Source organism: Malaclemys terrapin, chromosome 14 (genome assembly GCF_027887155.1).
Source record: "Malaclemys terrapin pileata isolate rMalTer1 chromosome 14, rMalTer1.hap1, whole genome shotgun sequence".
Taxonomy (NCBI): Eukaryota; Metazoa; Chordata; order Testudines; family Emydidae; genus Malaclemys; species Malaclemys terrapin.
In genome coordinates, this window is record NC_071518.1 from 25,810,734 (window position 1) to 25,826,952 (window position 16,219).

General features: G+C 45.1%; 1 protein-coding gene across 6 annotated transcripts in view; it reads right to left on the reverse strand.

The window, feature by feature from the left end:
- Nucleotides 1-16,219, reverse strand: part of SIAH1 (siah E3 ubiquitin protein ligase 1) — a 47,635-nt gene that overhangs the window by 2,825 nt on the left and 28,591 nt on the right. Inside the window, exon 1 of one of the 6 annotated variants that reach the window (XM_054048933.1) lies at nt 4,035-6,057. The exons of the other annotated variants lie outside the window; for them this stretch is intronic. Coding sequence (XP_053904908.1) covers nt 4,035-4,131 — 97 coding nt within the window. The 5' untranslated portion in view covers nt 4,132-6,057. Of the gene's footprint in view, nt 1-4,034; nt 6,058-16,219 lie in introns of those variants that run through there. 6 annotated transcript variants of the gene reach the window in all.

Below are 16,219 nucleotides of genomic sequence, written 5' to 3' on the forward strand. Positions count from 1 at the left end.
AAAGAATTGTATATTAAATGTCATGTTCAGTGAAAGTTGCCATTTTGCTACACTTTTTCAGTTCAGAAAATACAACCCTAGTGGATAGACATTTGGGAAGACAAACTATAGTTCCCCCCGCAAGAAAAACTAAAATATTCAGCAGATGTGTCAGTAAAAGATACACTTCCCTACATATTCAGAAGAGATTGTTTAGCCAGGAAAGCAAGAACGCCTTTAATCTGTGAGACAGTTTCCATATTTTGTTTACCAAACAAAAAATATTTTAATTAATTTGACTTTTAAATTTTTTCTTCGGGGTTATCACACACATTTTAGTTGCACGTTTTTCTTAAATTTTTTAGCTATTCAGTTATGAAGGTGTTTCAGGTCTCTGAGGATAGCTACTAGAAACATGAGGACGACAAAACAACGCATATCGAAGAGTCAACAGATTGCAACTCTAAATTATAAGACACATGCATACATATGGAAGTAGCCAATAGTGTTTGTGAAAAAACTAGCCTTGCCTAGTCTCCTGTGTCTCCAGAAGGGAAGGGGAAAAGAATACGAGAATCACCATCTAACCACTGGGCCCCACTCCACCATAAACTGTCAACTACTTGAAGTGCCTCCCCTTCCAGGGTCAGTTCTCCCTGCCTCTCCCAACCCTGCCCAAGAGCCAGACCTTATCCCCTTTCCCACTTTTACTTTTAGAAAGGGATATCTACAATAAAAAGCAGTGAGCATCTAATTTATCACCATACCCACCCACAGCTGTGGAATTGCTCCCACCTGGGACCAGAGATCCAGATCGATCATATAGGCACCTATTTTTTCTAGATGCACACCATCAGTACAGAACAGGGAATCAGGTGATTCCTATGGGTGCGCATCTCAGGACTAGTTCATTTCAAAGTAATCATTTATTTATGGGTCATTTCCACTGTGACAGGACATTCCAATTCCCTCCTAAAAAGCATCTCTGCCCAAGCTAGAGCTTGGAACATTTTTTCATGAGACCAGTCCTTTGTTCCCCATTTATTTTACAAGGTTCACATGAAACTTGCAGTGATGCATTGTATCAGCATTGTATCAGCCTAGAACACAGCATTCAAAACCCTTGTGCTGTTTGAGTCCCATAGGCACAGACCTGACCATGTACCTATTTAGAGCCCAAAGACTTTAATATGCCAGATTATGCTGCTAGTGTGTTGAGGTATAGGACTGTCTGCAATCCATGACTGGTTCCCCAGTTACAGAAGATAGATTGAGCCAAACTAGATTCTACCATTATAGTCCTCCAGGTTTTTATCGGGCCACTAAGGCCCTAAATTGATTCCTGTGGCTACCTGACAGCAATACTTGCATAACTGGACTGCTGCTTTCCTATTATGAGGCACTCCTGTTTGAAGCAGGGATGAGGGGAGGCCACAGGGAGAGAGAAGATCTGTCACAATCCAGTCTAGCCCTGCAAGACCTCCTCTCTCTCTCTAAATGGACACTAGTCTGTTGTAAGGGATCCAACTGCCAAATCCTATGGGATGCTAAGTTCCAAGGGTTTAGGTAATGCCTAATCACTACTCCTATCTCTGGGACATCCAAGAGCACTCCTCAGATGCAGACCCATGTCTGACACTCTTGGCTATAGAGACCCCAAAATGCAGCCACCCAGACCCTGAAACCGCAGCCCTGGCCCTCCTGATCTCCAGCTCCCTTCCCAGTTGCTTAGATCCATTCCATCCAGAGTCCAACAGGCTGGGTGCACTCTGGTGTCTCTAGTTATGCCCTACATACAATGTTTGGAAAGGAACTTCTTAATGCACACATTAACTCAGGGGTCGGCAGCCTTTCAGAAGTGGTGTGCCGAGTCTTCATTTATTCACTCTAATTTAAGGTTTCACGTGCCAGTAATACATTTTAATGTTTTTAGAAGGTCTCTTTCTGTAAGTCTATAATATATAACTAAACTATTGTTGTATGTAAAGTAAGTAAGGTTTTTAAAATGTTTAAGAAGCTTCATTTAAAATTAAATTAAAATGCAGAGCCCCCCCGAACTGGTGGCCAGGACCCAGGCAGTGTGAGTGCCACTGAAAATCAGCTTGCGTGCTGCCTTCGGCACACATGCCATAAGTTGCCTATCCCTGCATTAACTCTTCTGCTTTTAAAAAAGTGAACGTTAGATCTATAGAAAAAACAACAAAGGTCTGTCCTCTCTCAGTTTCCTCACCAGTCCTAGGAATCTTGCGTCATGGTCTGTCCAAGTTCAGGCTAGATGGAGATTTCCTTGTCTTCCTACAGCAAGAGGCTCTTGCTGCTCCTGTTGGTTTGTCTCCACACACACACAACCCCTTCTCATAAACCCAGTCTCAGTCATGAGCCCCAGTGTAGGGCCCCATGCTGAGTTCATGTGCAGAACACCATTGTTTCTTAGGGGTGAGCAGTGGATAAAAATCATTAGCAATTCCATAAATCATTAGGAGCAGTCTAGATTATGCTTTCTTTATTAGACCTGCAAAAAGTGTGAAAACACCTCCAAACAGGCCAGCACAGTGGTTCTCAAACTTTTGTACTGGTGACCCCTTTCACACAGCCAGCCTCTGAGTGCGACACCCCCACCCCCCCTTATGAATTAAAAACCACCTTTTTATATACACCTCTACCCAGATATAACGCAACCCGATATAACACGAATTTGGATATAACGCAGTAAAGCAGTGCTCTGGGGGGGTGGGGCTGTGCACTCCAGTGGATCAAAGCAAGTTCAATATATTGCGGTTTCACCTATAACACAGTAAGATTTTTTGACTCCCGAGGACAGTGTTATATCGAGGTAGGAGGTATATTTAGCCCCATTATAAATGGTGATGGCAATGTGGGGTTTGGAGTGGAGGCTGACAGCTCATGACCCCCCATGTAATAACCTCGTGACCCCGACCCCCAGTTTGAGGACCCCTGGGCTAGCATATATCAGTTCAAACTGGTTCTCAGCACAGGACACAAAGTTCTGATACATAATGGGGGTTCCAGCCCACTCTTCAAGTTACAATTAGAGTTCATCAAATCAAATGGAATTGGTAAGTTTTAACAGGCAGATTCCCCATCACACACTCACCACCCATGATTTTAATCACCATCTCAGAACAAGATGACATCCATCAGAACAAATATGGCCTTTCAAACAGCCAACTGCCCTTCATAGAGCCAGCTAGAGTAACAGGCTGATTAAGGATTGGCCCGTGCACGCAGACTATTGCCCCATGTCCCAGCTGTTGAAGCCAAAAGCTGTCCAAAGCCCCTTCTTTTCTCCACCCTCATCACCATGGAAAAAGCAGAAAACAGTAGTAATACAAAATAATGGAGAAACAAGAGAAGTTCATTTTCATAAGCTTACTCTTTAAAGCATACATTTTTGGTCATACCTATATTTTATGCTAATCTACTACATTTTCTCCACCAAAAGCAAGTGAACAGATAACTGGAAAACAGTCAAAAGTTATGTACAGAAAATTGAAAAAATTGTTTAAAGCTTCTTTTGCAGTTACAGAAACCTTAATACAACTGTCAGAATAGCAAACTGGTGTCAGGTGAAAATATATGCAACACTTGCTATTTTGGGTGCTATCCCATACATACGATCCCACACCAGTCCTTTCTCACTGTGGGGGTCGGGAGCTGGTCTCTAAGCAACACTGAGAAACTAAGGTACTCAGTGAGTCACCAAAAATATTATTGCATATGGTTTAACATAAAAATGCATCTTAAAACATTTTACAAGGTTTAAATAGAAAGAAACTGAAGTACAGAAAAGGGGGAAAATATACTTTTAAGATTATTAAATTCTGCATCAAGAAAAAATGTTTCATCATTGAACCAAAAGCTGAACCAGTGTATCAACCTGTTGGAAAAACAAACCTAAAGTTATTCCCAAAACTGCAGAGCAGGAAAATTATTTTTTTGCAATGCCTGAACCTACTGGAGATTCTCAAATCCCAGATGGCAGCCTTAACATGGTGCACCTAATAAGTTTGTAGCACAGAAGGTTTAAAAAATACCTTTTCTCTTGCTGGTTTTACTTCCTGGCAAACATGATGTAAACAGGACTCCCCCCTTCCACGAATACAGAAAGCTCAAGGCAGATTTCCCCGTCATGAGGAGTGGAACAGCTCATTACGTTTCCCCATAGAAACAAAAACAACTCATAACAGAGGCCCCTCCTGGTAACATGAGGCTTGAGGACAGAGACCTGGAACGATACCAGAGAGGCGCTCCTTTCATGCGAGGGAATCACCCAAACGGGGCACTAAAACCTCCAGCGCCGTAGGCGGAAACCTAGCCAAACTCCCCCACAAGTGAAGTTTCTTTAATAATCCACAGCGGGATATGAGGGAGAAGGAACCAGCTTTGTCCGATCTGTTCCAGTTTAGGACCTGTCACACATACAAGAATCTTCAGAAAGTCTCCCTAAAATGGTTCCCAAACTCTTCCGGCTGCTGCCCAGCAAAGGAAGCTCTGCTGCTGCTGCAGACGCCTTTCCTTTCCTTCCCTCGGCTGCTGAGCTACGGGGCGCCCATGACAAGGATCTGGCTACGGACACGCTGCCACCAGCTCTGCGCAGCCCCAGCCGGGCCGAAGAGAGGGAGCTGCAAAGCCAGAGTAACAGGCAGAAAGGAGAACTCCTGAGTCCCGTGCGTTGTCTCCTGTGGAAAAGCCATTTGCTGCCAAAAGGTCGGTTGTCTCCCTGCTCTGTTCGAGCTCCTCCTAGCACCAGCCTGGGCGCACTGAAAAAGGAGGCGGCGGAGAAGGCAGACGGCAGCTCCTGCGTGCTGCCTTCCCTCCCCCGGCCCACGGAGCCACCCAGGCATATTAACCTCATGTGATCAACCGAACTCGCTGGGCAGTCAGCAAAACACAAACATTCAGAAACGCCGGGAAAGAGTAGGTGGGGCCCCTACGCACAATGCGCTGGCAACCCCGGTCACAGCTAGTTTTAGAAGCTACTTCAACTGCCCAATATAAAATAAGTTTCGGAATTTTAAGCGATTAAGCTGTTTCCAACAGCTGACAACTTAGTTTCTTGTTTTTCCTGTCTGTGAATATTCCTATTGAATAGCTAACAGGCTTATACAGCACTACAGTCTCAACTTTGTATGCCTACGTGTAACAATTATTACATTCAATCTAATCTATCCACTTTTAAAAATTGACTAAAAAGTTAAAGCATATAAAACAAGACACCAGTGAGACATGCAAGTAAATCTTGTGCCACACAAGCCAGTAAACACATTAGCTTTACTGTTTTCTTCTGACACTTAGGTGGTAACGATTTGTAAACCTGTTAAAACTTCCTACATAAAGGCTGGTCCAGAGGGCAGATGAGCACAAGCAAGATGGGAAGACTCTATGGGAGTTGTTGAGAACTAGAGGAGTTTTTAAGCTTGATCTTGATACAAGTGGAAAAATCAAGTTGATGTAGTTGAATATTGCACATACTGGACTCTGGAAAGCTGGGACTGGGGGTTACAGGAAAAGGAAGTGAAATAGCTGTGGTGAGGGCATAAAGGCACGTTTTAACACATACATATAGATTAGAAGATGAACACAGTAATAGGCTGTAAACCTAAGACTGCCAGGAGGAAATAGAGGTTGCCTGCAAAAGGTGGTCAGGAAAGTTTTTTCTTAAAAAGTGTTTTCCCACTATATTAAAAATTAAGAGCTGGTCCACCCTGTTTTTTTCCTGGAAAACTATGGACAACCGTATGAGCATTTTAACATTACAGCAACTATCACAGTTCAGGACAACTGTACCTGTATTTCCTCTAAGTGATCTAAAAAGGCCACCCAATCTCAGGCTTCCAGCTCTTGCCTCTTTCCGGTAGAGACCTATAATGGGTCTCACTCCCTTCTGACCAAGGTATGTCCAGGCTGAATATTTCCCTCCCTTCACTGTGTATTTTCCAGTAAAGACAGTCTCCTAAACAGGTGTGCTTACTGTCTCTTCAGATACTGATAAAAGTGACTGTCAACAGTTATAAGTTACCACGCAGCACTTCCTATGCAAACTTTAAGGTAAAAAGCATTGCGGGGGGGGGGGGGGGGAATAAAAAGAATCTACATGCATGCTCATAAAGCTTACTAGGACTAACCCTGACATGGATTCTGGCAGGCCGAGTCCTTAACCCTACCCCAAGGATTGGGATCTTCCAGGGACCAGGGGTCCTGTCCATTTGCTGGATTAGGAAGAAAGCACTGAGCTAGTATTAAAACCAAGCTACTTATCCAAAAAACCTTTGTTTGTTGGATCCCAAAGAATCCAGTCTGAACTAGTATATTACTCCTAAGGGAATCTTGCACCATTGCGCAAGTGCAGAACTCATGTGCCCAAAAGATTTTCTTCTCTCCACAGAATAGAGATTCTGCAGGAGAGGTGGTGCAGTTACACCTTTCGCCCACCAGGGGCTGCTGTGGCACCAGAAGAGAGGGCAACTAGTCAGTGGAGAGGGAGGGGGAAGAAGCTGCGTTCCTCACAGGTGAAGAGGCACGGGATGGACAGAGCAGGCACATGGGGCTGCTGGGGGCTGTCACAGGCTAGGGTTCAGAAGGGCTAGTGGCGGGGCAAACGGGTGCAGGCTCATGAGCTAGTGGGGTGACAGCATTGAGCCAGGGGCTGCATAGGAGGAGGGCTGCAGGGACACATGGGGACAAGGGGCAGATGCGTCTGACTGAATGTGAAAGGCTAATGGTCAGCTAGGATCTGCTGAGAGGAGGCTCCCCAACTCCCTAACAATCCACCTCCCCAAAACCCTGTTCCATACTTCTCCCACCCACACCCAACAGCCCTCCAGGTTCACTCTCTGGCACCTTCCCTCTCTCTCCCCATTACCCCTGACTCCTCTATGCCTTTGCACAGCTTATTAAGGGTGTGGGAAATAAGTTTCTGTATTGCAGTTTAAATTAATTACTCAAAGTTCTGTATTAATATGCCTAATAAGGAATCTATTTGTGTAAAAAAAAAAAAAAAATTCCTGGATTGTTTTTGTGTATTGTTACAGACATACTTGCTGATAGGTATTTTGAAATAAATTACCAAAATAATTGAAATTGGCATACTTATATTGTGTTATTTTGACAAATAAAATATGCAGAATTTTAAAATATTGTGCACAGAATTTATTTTTTGGCACAGAATTCCCCCAGTAGTAGTATATGTATATAGCAGGAGTGAATTTGCCCAATCATCCACCACTGTTCTCATATTTACCCTTCCCAAGGAAATACATACAACTCCACAACACATACACAACTGCATTTTTAATGCAATGAACTAAAAAAATTTAACTTAATTCAATCAAGTTCATTCAGGATATTGCAGGAAATTGTCAGTCCATCATAGCAACCAAGCAAGTGAAGCCTGATTAAGAGAGGAAATTATTTTTATTCAACTAGGTATTAACAAAAACTATTAAACTCAACCAACAAGACAGCTGGAAAAAAGACAAAAGGTACAAGACCCTCTGCCCATTACACATACACACACTTTAAATTAAGGGCTAAGGAAGTTCCCAATCTACCACCATGTTCTCCAAGGAGACTGCCAGCAGAGGAGAAGGGCCTACACATGACATAAAAAACAAGCAGGATAAAATGCTTCCTTGTGGGCCTTCCCTCAGACATCATAAAGTAGCACCCCCACAAATGGGTACACAAAACCATAATTTTCCTTTTACCAGGTCAACTTTGTTTTTGTTTTTTGCTGTTTCATCATGTATACAATAGACTGAAGAGATGTTTTTAATCTCTCCTCCCTCCCTCCCACCCCCCCTTCCAAAAAAAGTTTTTATTTTGAGAATATCAGCTCTGGTCTTGGTGTTGTACTTTTGTGCGTGGTCTGGAGGCCTAGGCTTTAAACTTGACCACTTTAACACATCGGAAAGATACTGTGCCTTGACTGGACTTCTCAAATGTGTTTGCTAACAAGCGTTGGCATTATATCTTAAATCCTAGTCTATATAAGGCCTTAAACAAGCTTTCCAATTTTGTTAAAATAAATGGCTCAAGCTAACATGATTGAAAAGTATATACTTTGCCTGCTAAGACATGGTCTAATACCTTAGCTCAGGGGTCAGCAAGAGGTGTTCTCCCATTGGCAGAGATAATCCGCAGTCTACATGGGGTCAGGTGATAGATCTGTATAGCTACATATCTCAGGGGTTTAGATCCATGAGCAGAAAAGTTGTATCTTAAGTCATCGATATTTCTTCAGTGGTAGGAAGAAAATTAAGGTGATTATAAAGCAATGTGGTGGGATTGCAATAAAATTGATAAAAGGCAAATACATTGGGCAAAATAGTCTCAAGTTTCATGGGTTTGGTTTGTTTGTTTTTTTAAATGACTGCACACATAAGCTGCTTAACACCACACTTTTATACTGCGTTTTATGCAGCCCAGAATTTTATTTCATGGTGACATTAAGTTGTGTAAAAGACGTCACACAGGAAAGACACGAAGTGGAGAAGAAACACACACTGCATTTCAGGGTTATGTTTTGGAGTTACTTTTAACAACTTGCCCTTATTTCTGTCTTAATTGCAGAGGTCTCCAAACTGTGGGGCACACCATCCTAGGGGGGCATGGCAGAATGTCAGGGGGTGGGGGCATGTCCATGGAGGGAAGGGAAGGAGCTCCACCCAGGCCCTCCCCACCTCCAGCTCTGCTTCGGTCCCACCCCCAACCACGTCCCCAGCTTGGTGCAGCTGCACTTATGGCCCCGCATCAGCCCCCAGCCCAAGGCAGAGGCTGGTGGTGAGGCCGGGGGCAGAGCCACGCCTGGTTGTAGGCCCCCCACCACAGCCCAGCTGTGGCCCTGCTCCTGGCTGCGGCCCCGCTCCCTGCCCCAGCCTCAGCTCCTTTTCCTCTGTCTGTGCCCCGGCCCCAGAGCCACAGCCCCACTCCCATATAGACAGGGTCGGGGAAAGGGTGTGTGTGCGACCCTCAAAATTTGGGGACCTTTGCTTTACTGAGATGGTGTAAAATTAAAGGGACAGATAAATCAATTGTAAAAACTACATTAAAAGGGACATTGTCAACTTCAATTTTGGCCAAAGATTAAATTTTGTAAAAAAAAAAAAAAAAAAAAAAGGTTATAAAACTTAAGTCAATAGAAGCGTTTCCATGAGCGTCTTCCATTCCGTTTTAGAAGTTCTTAGACTTTTGGAACTGGAAGAATGTTTATCAGTATATCACTAAAAGCCTGAAAAATAAATCTGTCTCTAATAGAAGAAATGCAAATAGTAAATGAAACAGCATAAACAGTGGAAACATTTGATTTTTTAATTTCTCACTTTTAATAATCTAATGCATTGTTACTACTAAATCTGTCAGTTTCCAGCACATTAAATTGACAATCTTTAAAGCTATTTTAATCACAGAAAGTCAGGAAATGCAAAAAAGTTAAGTTTCCTAATGCAACATTAACTCATTCCCCCCACTGCACATCTGATTTATAAAAAACAGTAATAAATTAAAGATACAAGTTTAACAAGAAACACACACATAGAAACCAGAAAAACAAATATTACACATGACAGATGACAGAGTTAACATTTTTGCTTGATCATTCCTGACTTAGGGTTGTTAACCCAAACTGCAAAGAGAAAATTACTTACCCGTAGTTCTGTTTCTTTGAAGCATCACTAGATCCCATTGTTTTTTGATCTCATGCCTCCACCATGAATCGTGGGAAATTCTTTTAGCTTTTACAATTTTTGGTGCTCTGAGGTATCTTGGAAGGCTGGCTCCAGGGTGCTGCTATATAGAGAGCAAACAACCTTGGGCCCTCAGAGGCTCCAGAATAGTCCGGCCAGCTCCTGTTTAAGAGCAGGAAGTGAGAGTTGCTCTAACTCTAATATAAAATATACAGCATTTTTAAAATATGCCAATTTATTTCGGCTTGTTAGTTTTCATTTTCTTCTTTGAACCTGAGTCAACTACTCCAAGAAAGAATGATCAAGCACCACAGTTAGTCAAAGGGTGGACCCAGACCTACAACCTCAAATAGCTCCCCAAATTCTGAGAGGAAGTTTTCTATAAGTTTTTCTACAGAGGGATCTGATACAAAATTCCTATATCAAAGGACTTGATACAAAGTTGTATGAAAATAGCTTAATACAGGGTTATATGAAGAGGCATAATACAAAGTCATATGAAAGTTATGTGAAGATGCTTAATACAGAGATTTATCTACAGGGTTCATTTGGGTGGGGGTGTAGGTGGTTGGGGCTCAGTGGGGAGGGTGTCTTGGGGGGGCTCGTCAGGGTGGTACAGATGCAGGGGAGGTGGGACTTGTCAGGGTGAGGGTTTGATGGGTCTGCTTAACAGGGGAGCACCAGCTGCTGCCAAGGGGACCGCATGCTGGGCCCCCGTTTCCCCTATCCCAGGGATAGGGAGGAGATGGAGTGGTGGGGAAGGGGCATGGGACAGGGAAGAGAAGGGGATAGGGCAGGGATCGGCAACCTTCGGCACACGGCCCACCAGGGTAAGCCTCCTGGCGGGCTGGGCCGGTTTGTTTACTTGTCGCATCCCTCATCCTGTACCGCTTCCTGCAGCCCCCCATTGGCCTGGAGCGGCGAACCGCGGCCAGTGGGAGCCGCGATCGGCCGAACCTGCGGATGCACCAGGTAAACAAACCGGCCCGTTTTTTTTTTTTTTTTTTTTTTGTAGTTGGTATCAGCTCCCCAAATTAAATAAGCAATATGGACAAAGCACTTTTTTGCCAGTATAAGCTGCATCTACACTGGGCTTTTTGCCAGTATAGAAATGCTATTTAAAAACAAAAAATCAAAACCCACCCAACATTGCTGCTATATTGGCAACAGCTTCTAGGATATGCTTAGTCTAAGGCTGTAACTACACTACGCACCTTTTAGCGACAGGGCTGTGCCACTACAGCTGTGCTGCTAAAAGGTGTGCAGTGTAGCCACCGTTTGTCTGCAGGAGAGAGCTCTCCCGCTGACAAAAAACTTCCATCCCCAATGAACGTCAGTAGCTTTGTTGGCAGGAGTGCGCGCCTGCCAACAAAGTGCTGTTCCCACCAGTGCTTTTCGCCAGCAAAACTTTTGTCGGGGGGGGGGGGGGGGGAAGGTGTTTTTTCACACCCCTGAACAACAAAAGTTCTTGTTCAATTTTCAGTGTAGACCAAGCCTTAGTGTAGACGTGCCCTCAACAAATAGCTTAACTCAGCTGAGCTAAAATACCTGATACTCACACCCTTTTTCTCTCATCACGATGAGTCATAGTATCTTAAGAACTAGGGGAGTTTCCCCACATGACTCATTCTGTGTGTGTACTGCATTTTACTGTAACAAACTTAATTCTTGCATTTTATTCCTTTGCATTAAACACACACACGCCACATTTTGCTTAATGTTAGCTTTTAAATAGTTCTAGTTATGCTTTGAAATGCACTCACTGAACCCTGGTCCTACACTAAAACTTATATAGGTATAACTATGTCACTCAGAGGCGTGAAAGACCTCCCATTGTCAGCCTAAGTAGCATCTTCACTAAGCGCTGTAGTGGCACTGCTGTAAGTACAGACAAGCCTTGAGATGAATGAAATATAGAATGGGTAAATTCTCACCTTTGCTGCTGCTGGTCTGGCTGAAGGTATTCTACAATACTTGGTTTAATGGAAAAAGCATATCAATTTACATTATGAAGGGTGTATCCTGGCAACACAAGTTATACTTTTGTACCGTGAAAGCTTAGAATATGATAAAATTAAGTCACCTAGAGTCTGATTTTCAAAAGGGTTGAGCACACAAAATTCCATATGAAGTCAATGATAGATGTGGATGCTCAGCATTTCTGAAGACCAGGCCCTTAGAGAACTTCTTATGTATTTATTTATTGTCTTTGCACTCATGTACTTTTTCTTATCTATGATAGACAGAATTTATGCTTCTCTCCTGCTTAAACTGGGAGATTACTGTGATATCACAAAAAGGGCGTGACTATTAGGTCCTACTAAAATAATTTAGCTTTTGTTTACGTGTGTTTTTTCAAACCACTTTAAATTATTTCCCTTCACAAATCATTTACACTCCTCACTGAGGACTATATTCTTGCCAACTTTCAGTATTCATCTGTTTTTCCAATGGACTTGTTAGGCAAGTTAACATGCAGAGAAATAGGTATGCCTGCCTGCCTCTCTCAGACGATTTGGGGGGTAGGGGGGGGGGAATAATCACTTGTGAACAGAGATAAAGCACTGGAACTTTTCATGTTAAAGATGAATGTTTCAGAAAGTATCTGTATGAAAAAATTTTAAAGAAAACATTTCTATTCATATTTGGATATTTTTTAAACTCTGTTTGCGGGCTTAAACTATTGTCCTTTAAAATGGGAAAAGCTTATCTCCCAGAATTACGCTGGTAGGTCTTCTCAGAGCAGAAAAGTTCTAGTGTTGGCTATAGCATATTTGATAGAGCATACATTGACTCAAGAGACTAACATCAGTGAATGTATATGGGCTGCCATAATTATACTGGCCTGGTTTTAAACTGTTTGGAAGGGGTTACAGTTCATGAGACACTGTCTTATTAACCAATCATATAATACAAATCTAAGATCTACAGCAATTTTTAGTTATACTTCATTTATGAATTTTGTAGCTTTCCAAAGGAAATTGTGTTGTTTCTGCCCATAGTACATGCTATCCATTACAGTTATTTCAAACACCTCAATGCTTCCTCATTATCACACAACACTTTGGCCTTGGCTACACTTGCGAGTTACAGCGCTGTAAAGCCGCCCCCAGCACTGTAACTCACTCCCCGTCCACACTGGCAAGGCATTTGCAGTGCTGTATCTCCGTGGTTGCAGCGCTGCATGTACTCCACCTCTCCAAGAGGAGTAGCGTGTATTGCGCTGCCGCCCAATGCGCTGTGACTGGCCTCCAGAGTATTCGGCAGTATCACACAATGCCTGTTCTAGCCACTCTGGTCATCAGTTCAAACTCTACTGCCCTGGCCTCAGGTAACCAACCACGTGACCCTCCCTTAAAATTCCCCGGGAATTTTAAAAATACCTGGCTGAGCAAACAAAGGGGGTGGTGTGGCGTGCTATCAGCGAATCTTTCCAGGTGACCATGCCTCCATGCACCAAGTGAGCCCCAGCATGGAGCAATGGCGAGTTGCTGGACCTCATCAGTGTTTGGGGGGAGGAAGCTGTCCAGTCCCAGCTGCGCTCCAGCTGTAGGAATTACGATACCTTCGGGAAGACATCAAAGGACATGATGCAAAGGGGCCGTGACCAGGACGCCCTGCAGTGCAGGATTAAAGTGAAGGAGCTGCGGAGTGCCTACCGCAAAGCCCGCGACGCAAATGGCCGCTCGGGTGCTCCCCCTGCGACCCGCCAATTCTACAAAGAGCTGGATGCGATACTTGGGATTAACCCCACCTCCACTCCGAGCACCACCATGGACACTTCAGAGCCGGGGTCGGAGGAGGAAAACAGGAGCGAGGGTGGTGGGGCGGATGGAGACATCCCGGAATCCCTGGAGGCATGCAGCCAGGAGCTCTTCTCGAGCCAGGAAGAAGGTAGCCAGTCGCAGCAGCCGGTACTTGGTGGAGGACAAACAGAAGAGCAAGGTTCCCGGTAAGCGGTTTTTTTTTCGGGAAGGAATTTTTTCGGTGTGGGCTCTTTGGGAGAGGAGGGTTAGGCATGCATGCCTAGACGCGGAATAGTGCATTGATGTGGTTTATCACATCGCGGTAATCGGCCTCGGTAATCTCTTCGAATGTCTCATCCAGAACGCGTGCAATGCGCATGCGCAGGTTTATCGGGAGAACCACTGTGGTCCTTGTCCCAGCCAGGCTAACGTGTCCACGCCACTGTGCCGCGAGGGGCAGGGGGACCATTGCTGCACACAGGCAAGCTGCATATGGGTCACGGCGAAAGCCGCATTTCAGTAAAAGACCCTCCCTTGCTTCCCAGGTCACCCTCAGCAGCGAGATATTGTCCAGGACGAACTCCTGTGGAAAACGTTGGGACAGTGTTCAGTGTAGGTGCTCCCTGCAGCTGTTGGCTCTCCCCAAGGAACAGAAACCCAGAGGACAGTACAGCTCTGAAACAATCAGTCCCCCTTACTCACAATTTTGAGGCTCCCATGGATTATGTGTGCTCTGTTTGGGCCGGGAAAATTATGCTATTGTGTAGACCCTGTGTGTTTTCTACTCCTTAAGTGCGGGGGGAATCATTACTCTGTCTGCTATATACAATGCTGCCTCTGTTAAATGTTGCATTTTGCCTATACAGCTGCAACAACCTTGAGATCTCAGCCGTCCCTCTTATCACCTGCTCAGATACTGCAAAGACACAGGAAGAGACCGCGAAAAACCAAAGAAGACATGCTGCAAGAAGTGATGTGGCCATCTATTAAAGAGAATGAAAAAGCACAGAACTGGAGGGAGAGAGAAAGCAGGATCCACCAGGAAAACGCAGCGCACCGGCGGCAAAGCACGGATCGGCTCGTAAGCATCCTGGAGCGCCAAGCAGACGCTATCCAGGAGCTCGTAGCCATGCAGAAGGAGCAGTACCGCAAAGCCACCCTCCCGCCCCCGCACAGCCCTTGTCCCAAAACTCTCTCTCTTGTGCCCCACTGTTACTTCTAACCCACTTTCCCCAACTTCCGGGTTCCTCACCCCACCAGTTGCCTCCAACACCAGTATCTTCACCACCTAGCCCTGAAAACCACGACCCTTACCCTCTGTACTCAACCCCCAACACCATGCAGTATAGCTATCCTGAAGTGCAGCACTCACTGCACAGCACACCAGACAGGACATACGCGAATCTGTGATTGTACTGTTCCCCACTCCACCCCCTTGCCCTTTCTGATTCCCAAGCAGTTGTGTTTCTTTTCAATAAATGGATTTTTTGGTTTTGAAAACATTCTTTATTATTGCATAAAGTAAAAGATTCCTTAGCCCAGGAAATAAACAGGCATTGCAAGTCTGCTTAGCAAACACCGATTCCTAAAGATTAGAACTACTGCACTCCATTCCCATTCAGGGCACCAGATATCACTGCTGGTTTTCAGCCTCAAATTGCTCCCTCAAGGCATCCCTAATCCTTGCGGCCCCACGCTGGGCCCCTGTAACAGCCCTGCTCTCTGGCTGTGCAAATTCAGCCTCCAGGTGTTCAACCTTGGAGGTCCATGCCTGAGTGAAGCTTTCACCCTTCCCTTCACATATATTATGGAGGGTACAGCACGCGGATATAACCGTGGGGATGCTGTGTTCGGCCAAGTCCAGCTTCCCATACAGAGATCGCCAGCGGCCCTTTAAATGGCCAAAGGCACACTCCACAGTCATTCGGCACCGGCTCAGCCTGTAGTTGAACAATTCCTTGCTGCTGTCAAGGCTCCCTGTGTAGGGTTTCATGAGCCACGGCATTAACAGGTAAGCGGGATCTCCAAGGATCACAATGGGCATTTCAACTTCCCCTACTGTGATCTTCCGCTCTGGGAAAAAAGTCCCGGCCTGCGCTTCCTGAACAGCCAAGTGTTCTGAAAGATGCGTGCGTCATTCACCTTTCCTGGCCAGCCTGCGTTAATGTCAATGAAACGCCCACGGTGATGCACAAGCGTCTGGAGAACCACAAATACCCCTTCCGATTAACGTACTCGGATGCTAGGTGGGGTGGTGCCAGAATAGGAATGTGCGTCCGATCTATCGCCTCCCCCAGAGTTAGGGAAACCCATTTGTGCAAAGCCATCCACTATGTCCTGCATGTTACCCAGAGTCACGGTTCTTCTGAGTAGGATGCGATTAATGGCCCTGCAAACTTGCATCAACACGATTCCAACGGTCTACTATCCCACTCCAAACTGGTTTGCGACCGACTGGTAGCTGTCTGGAGTTGCCAGCTTCCAGATTGCAATAGCCACCCGCTTCTCCACTGGCAGGGCAGCTCTCAATCTCATGTCCTTGCACCGCAGGGTGGGGGCGAACTCCTCACACAGTCCCATGAAAGTGGCTTTTCTCATCCAAAAGTTCTGCAGCCACTGCTCATCATCCCAGACTTCCATGACGATGTGATCCCACCACTCAGTGCTTGTTTCCTGAGCCCAAAAGCGGCGTTCCACGGTGCTGAGCATGTCCGTGAATGCCACAAGCAATTTCGTGTCGTACGCGTTACGCGGCTCAATAGCATCGTCGGACTCCTCACTCTCACTTTG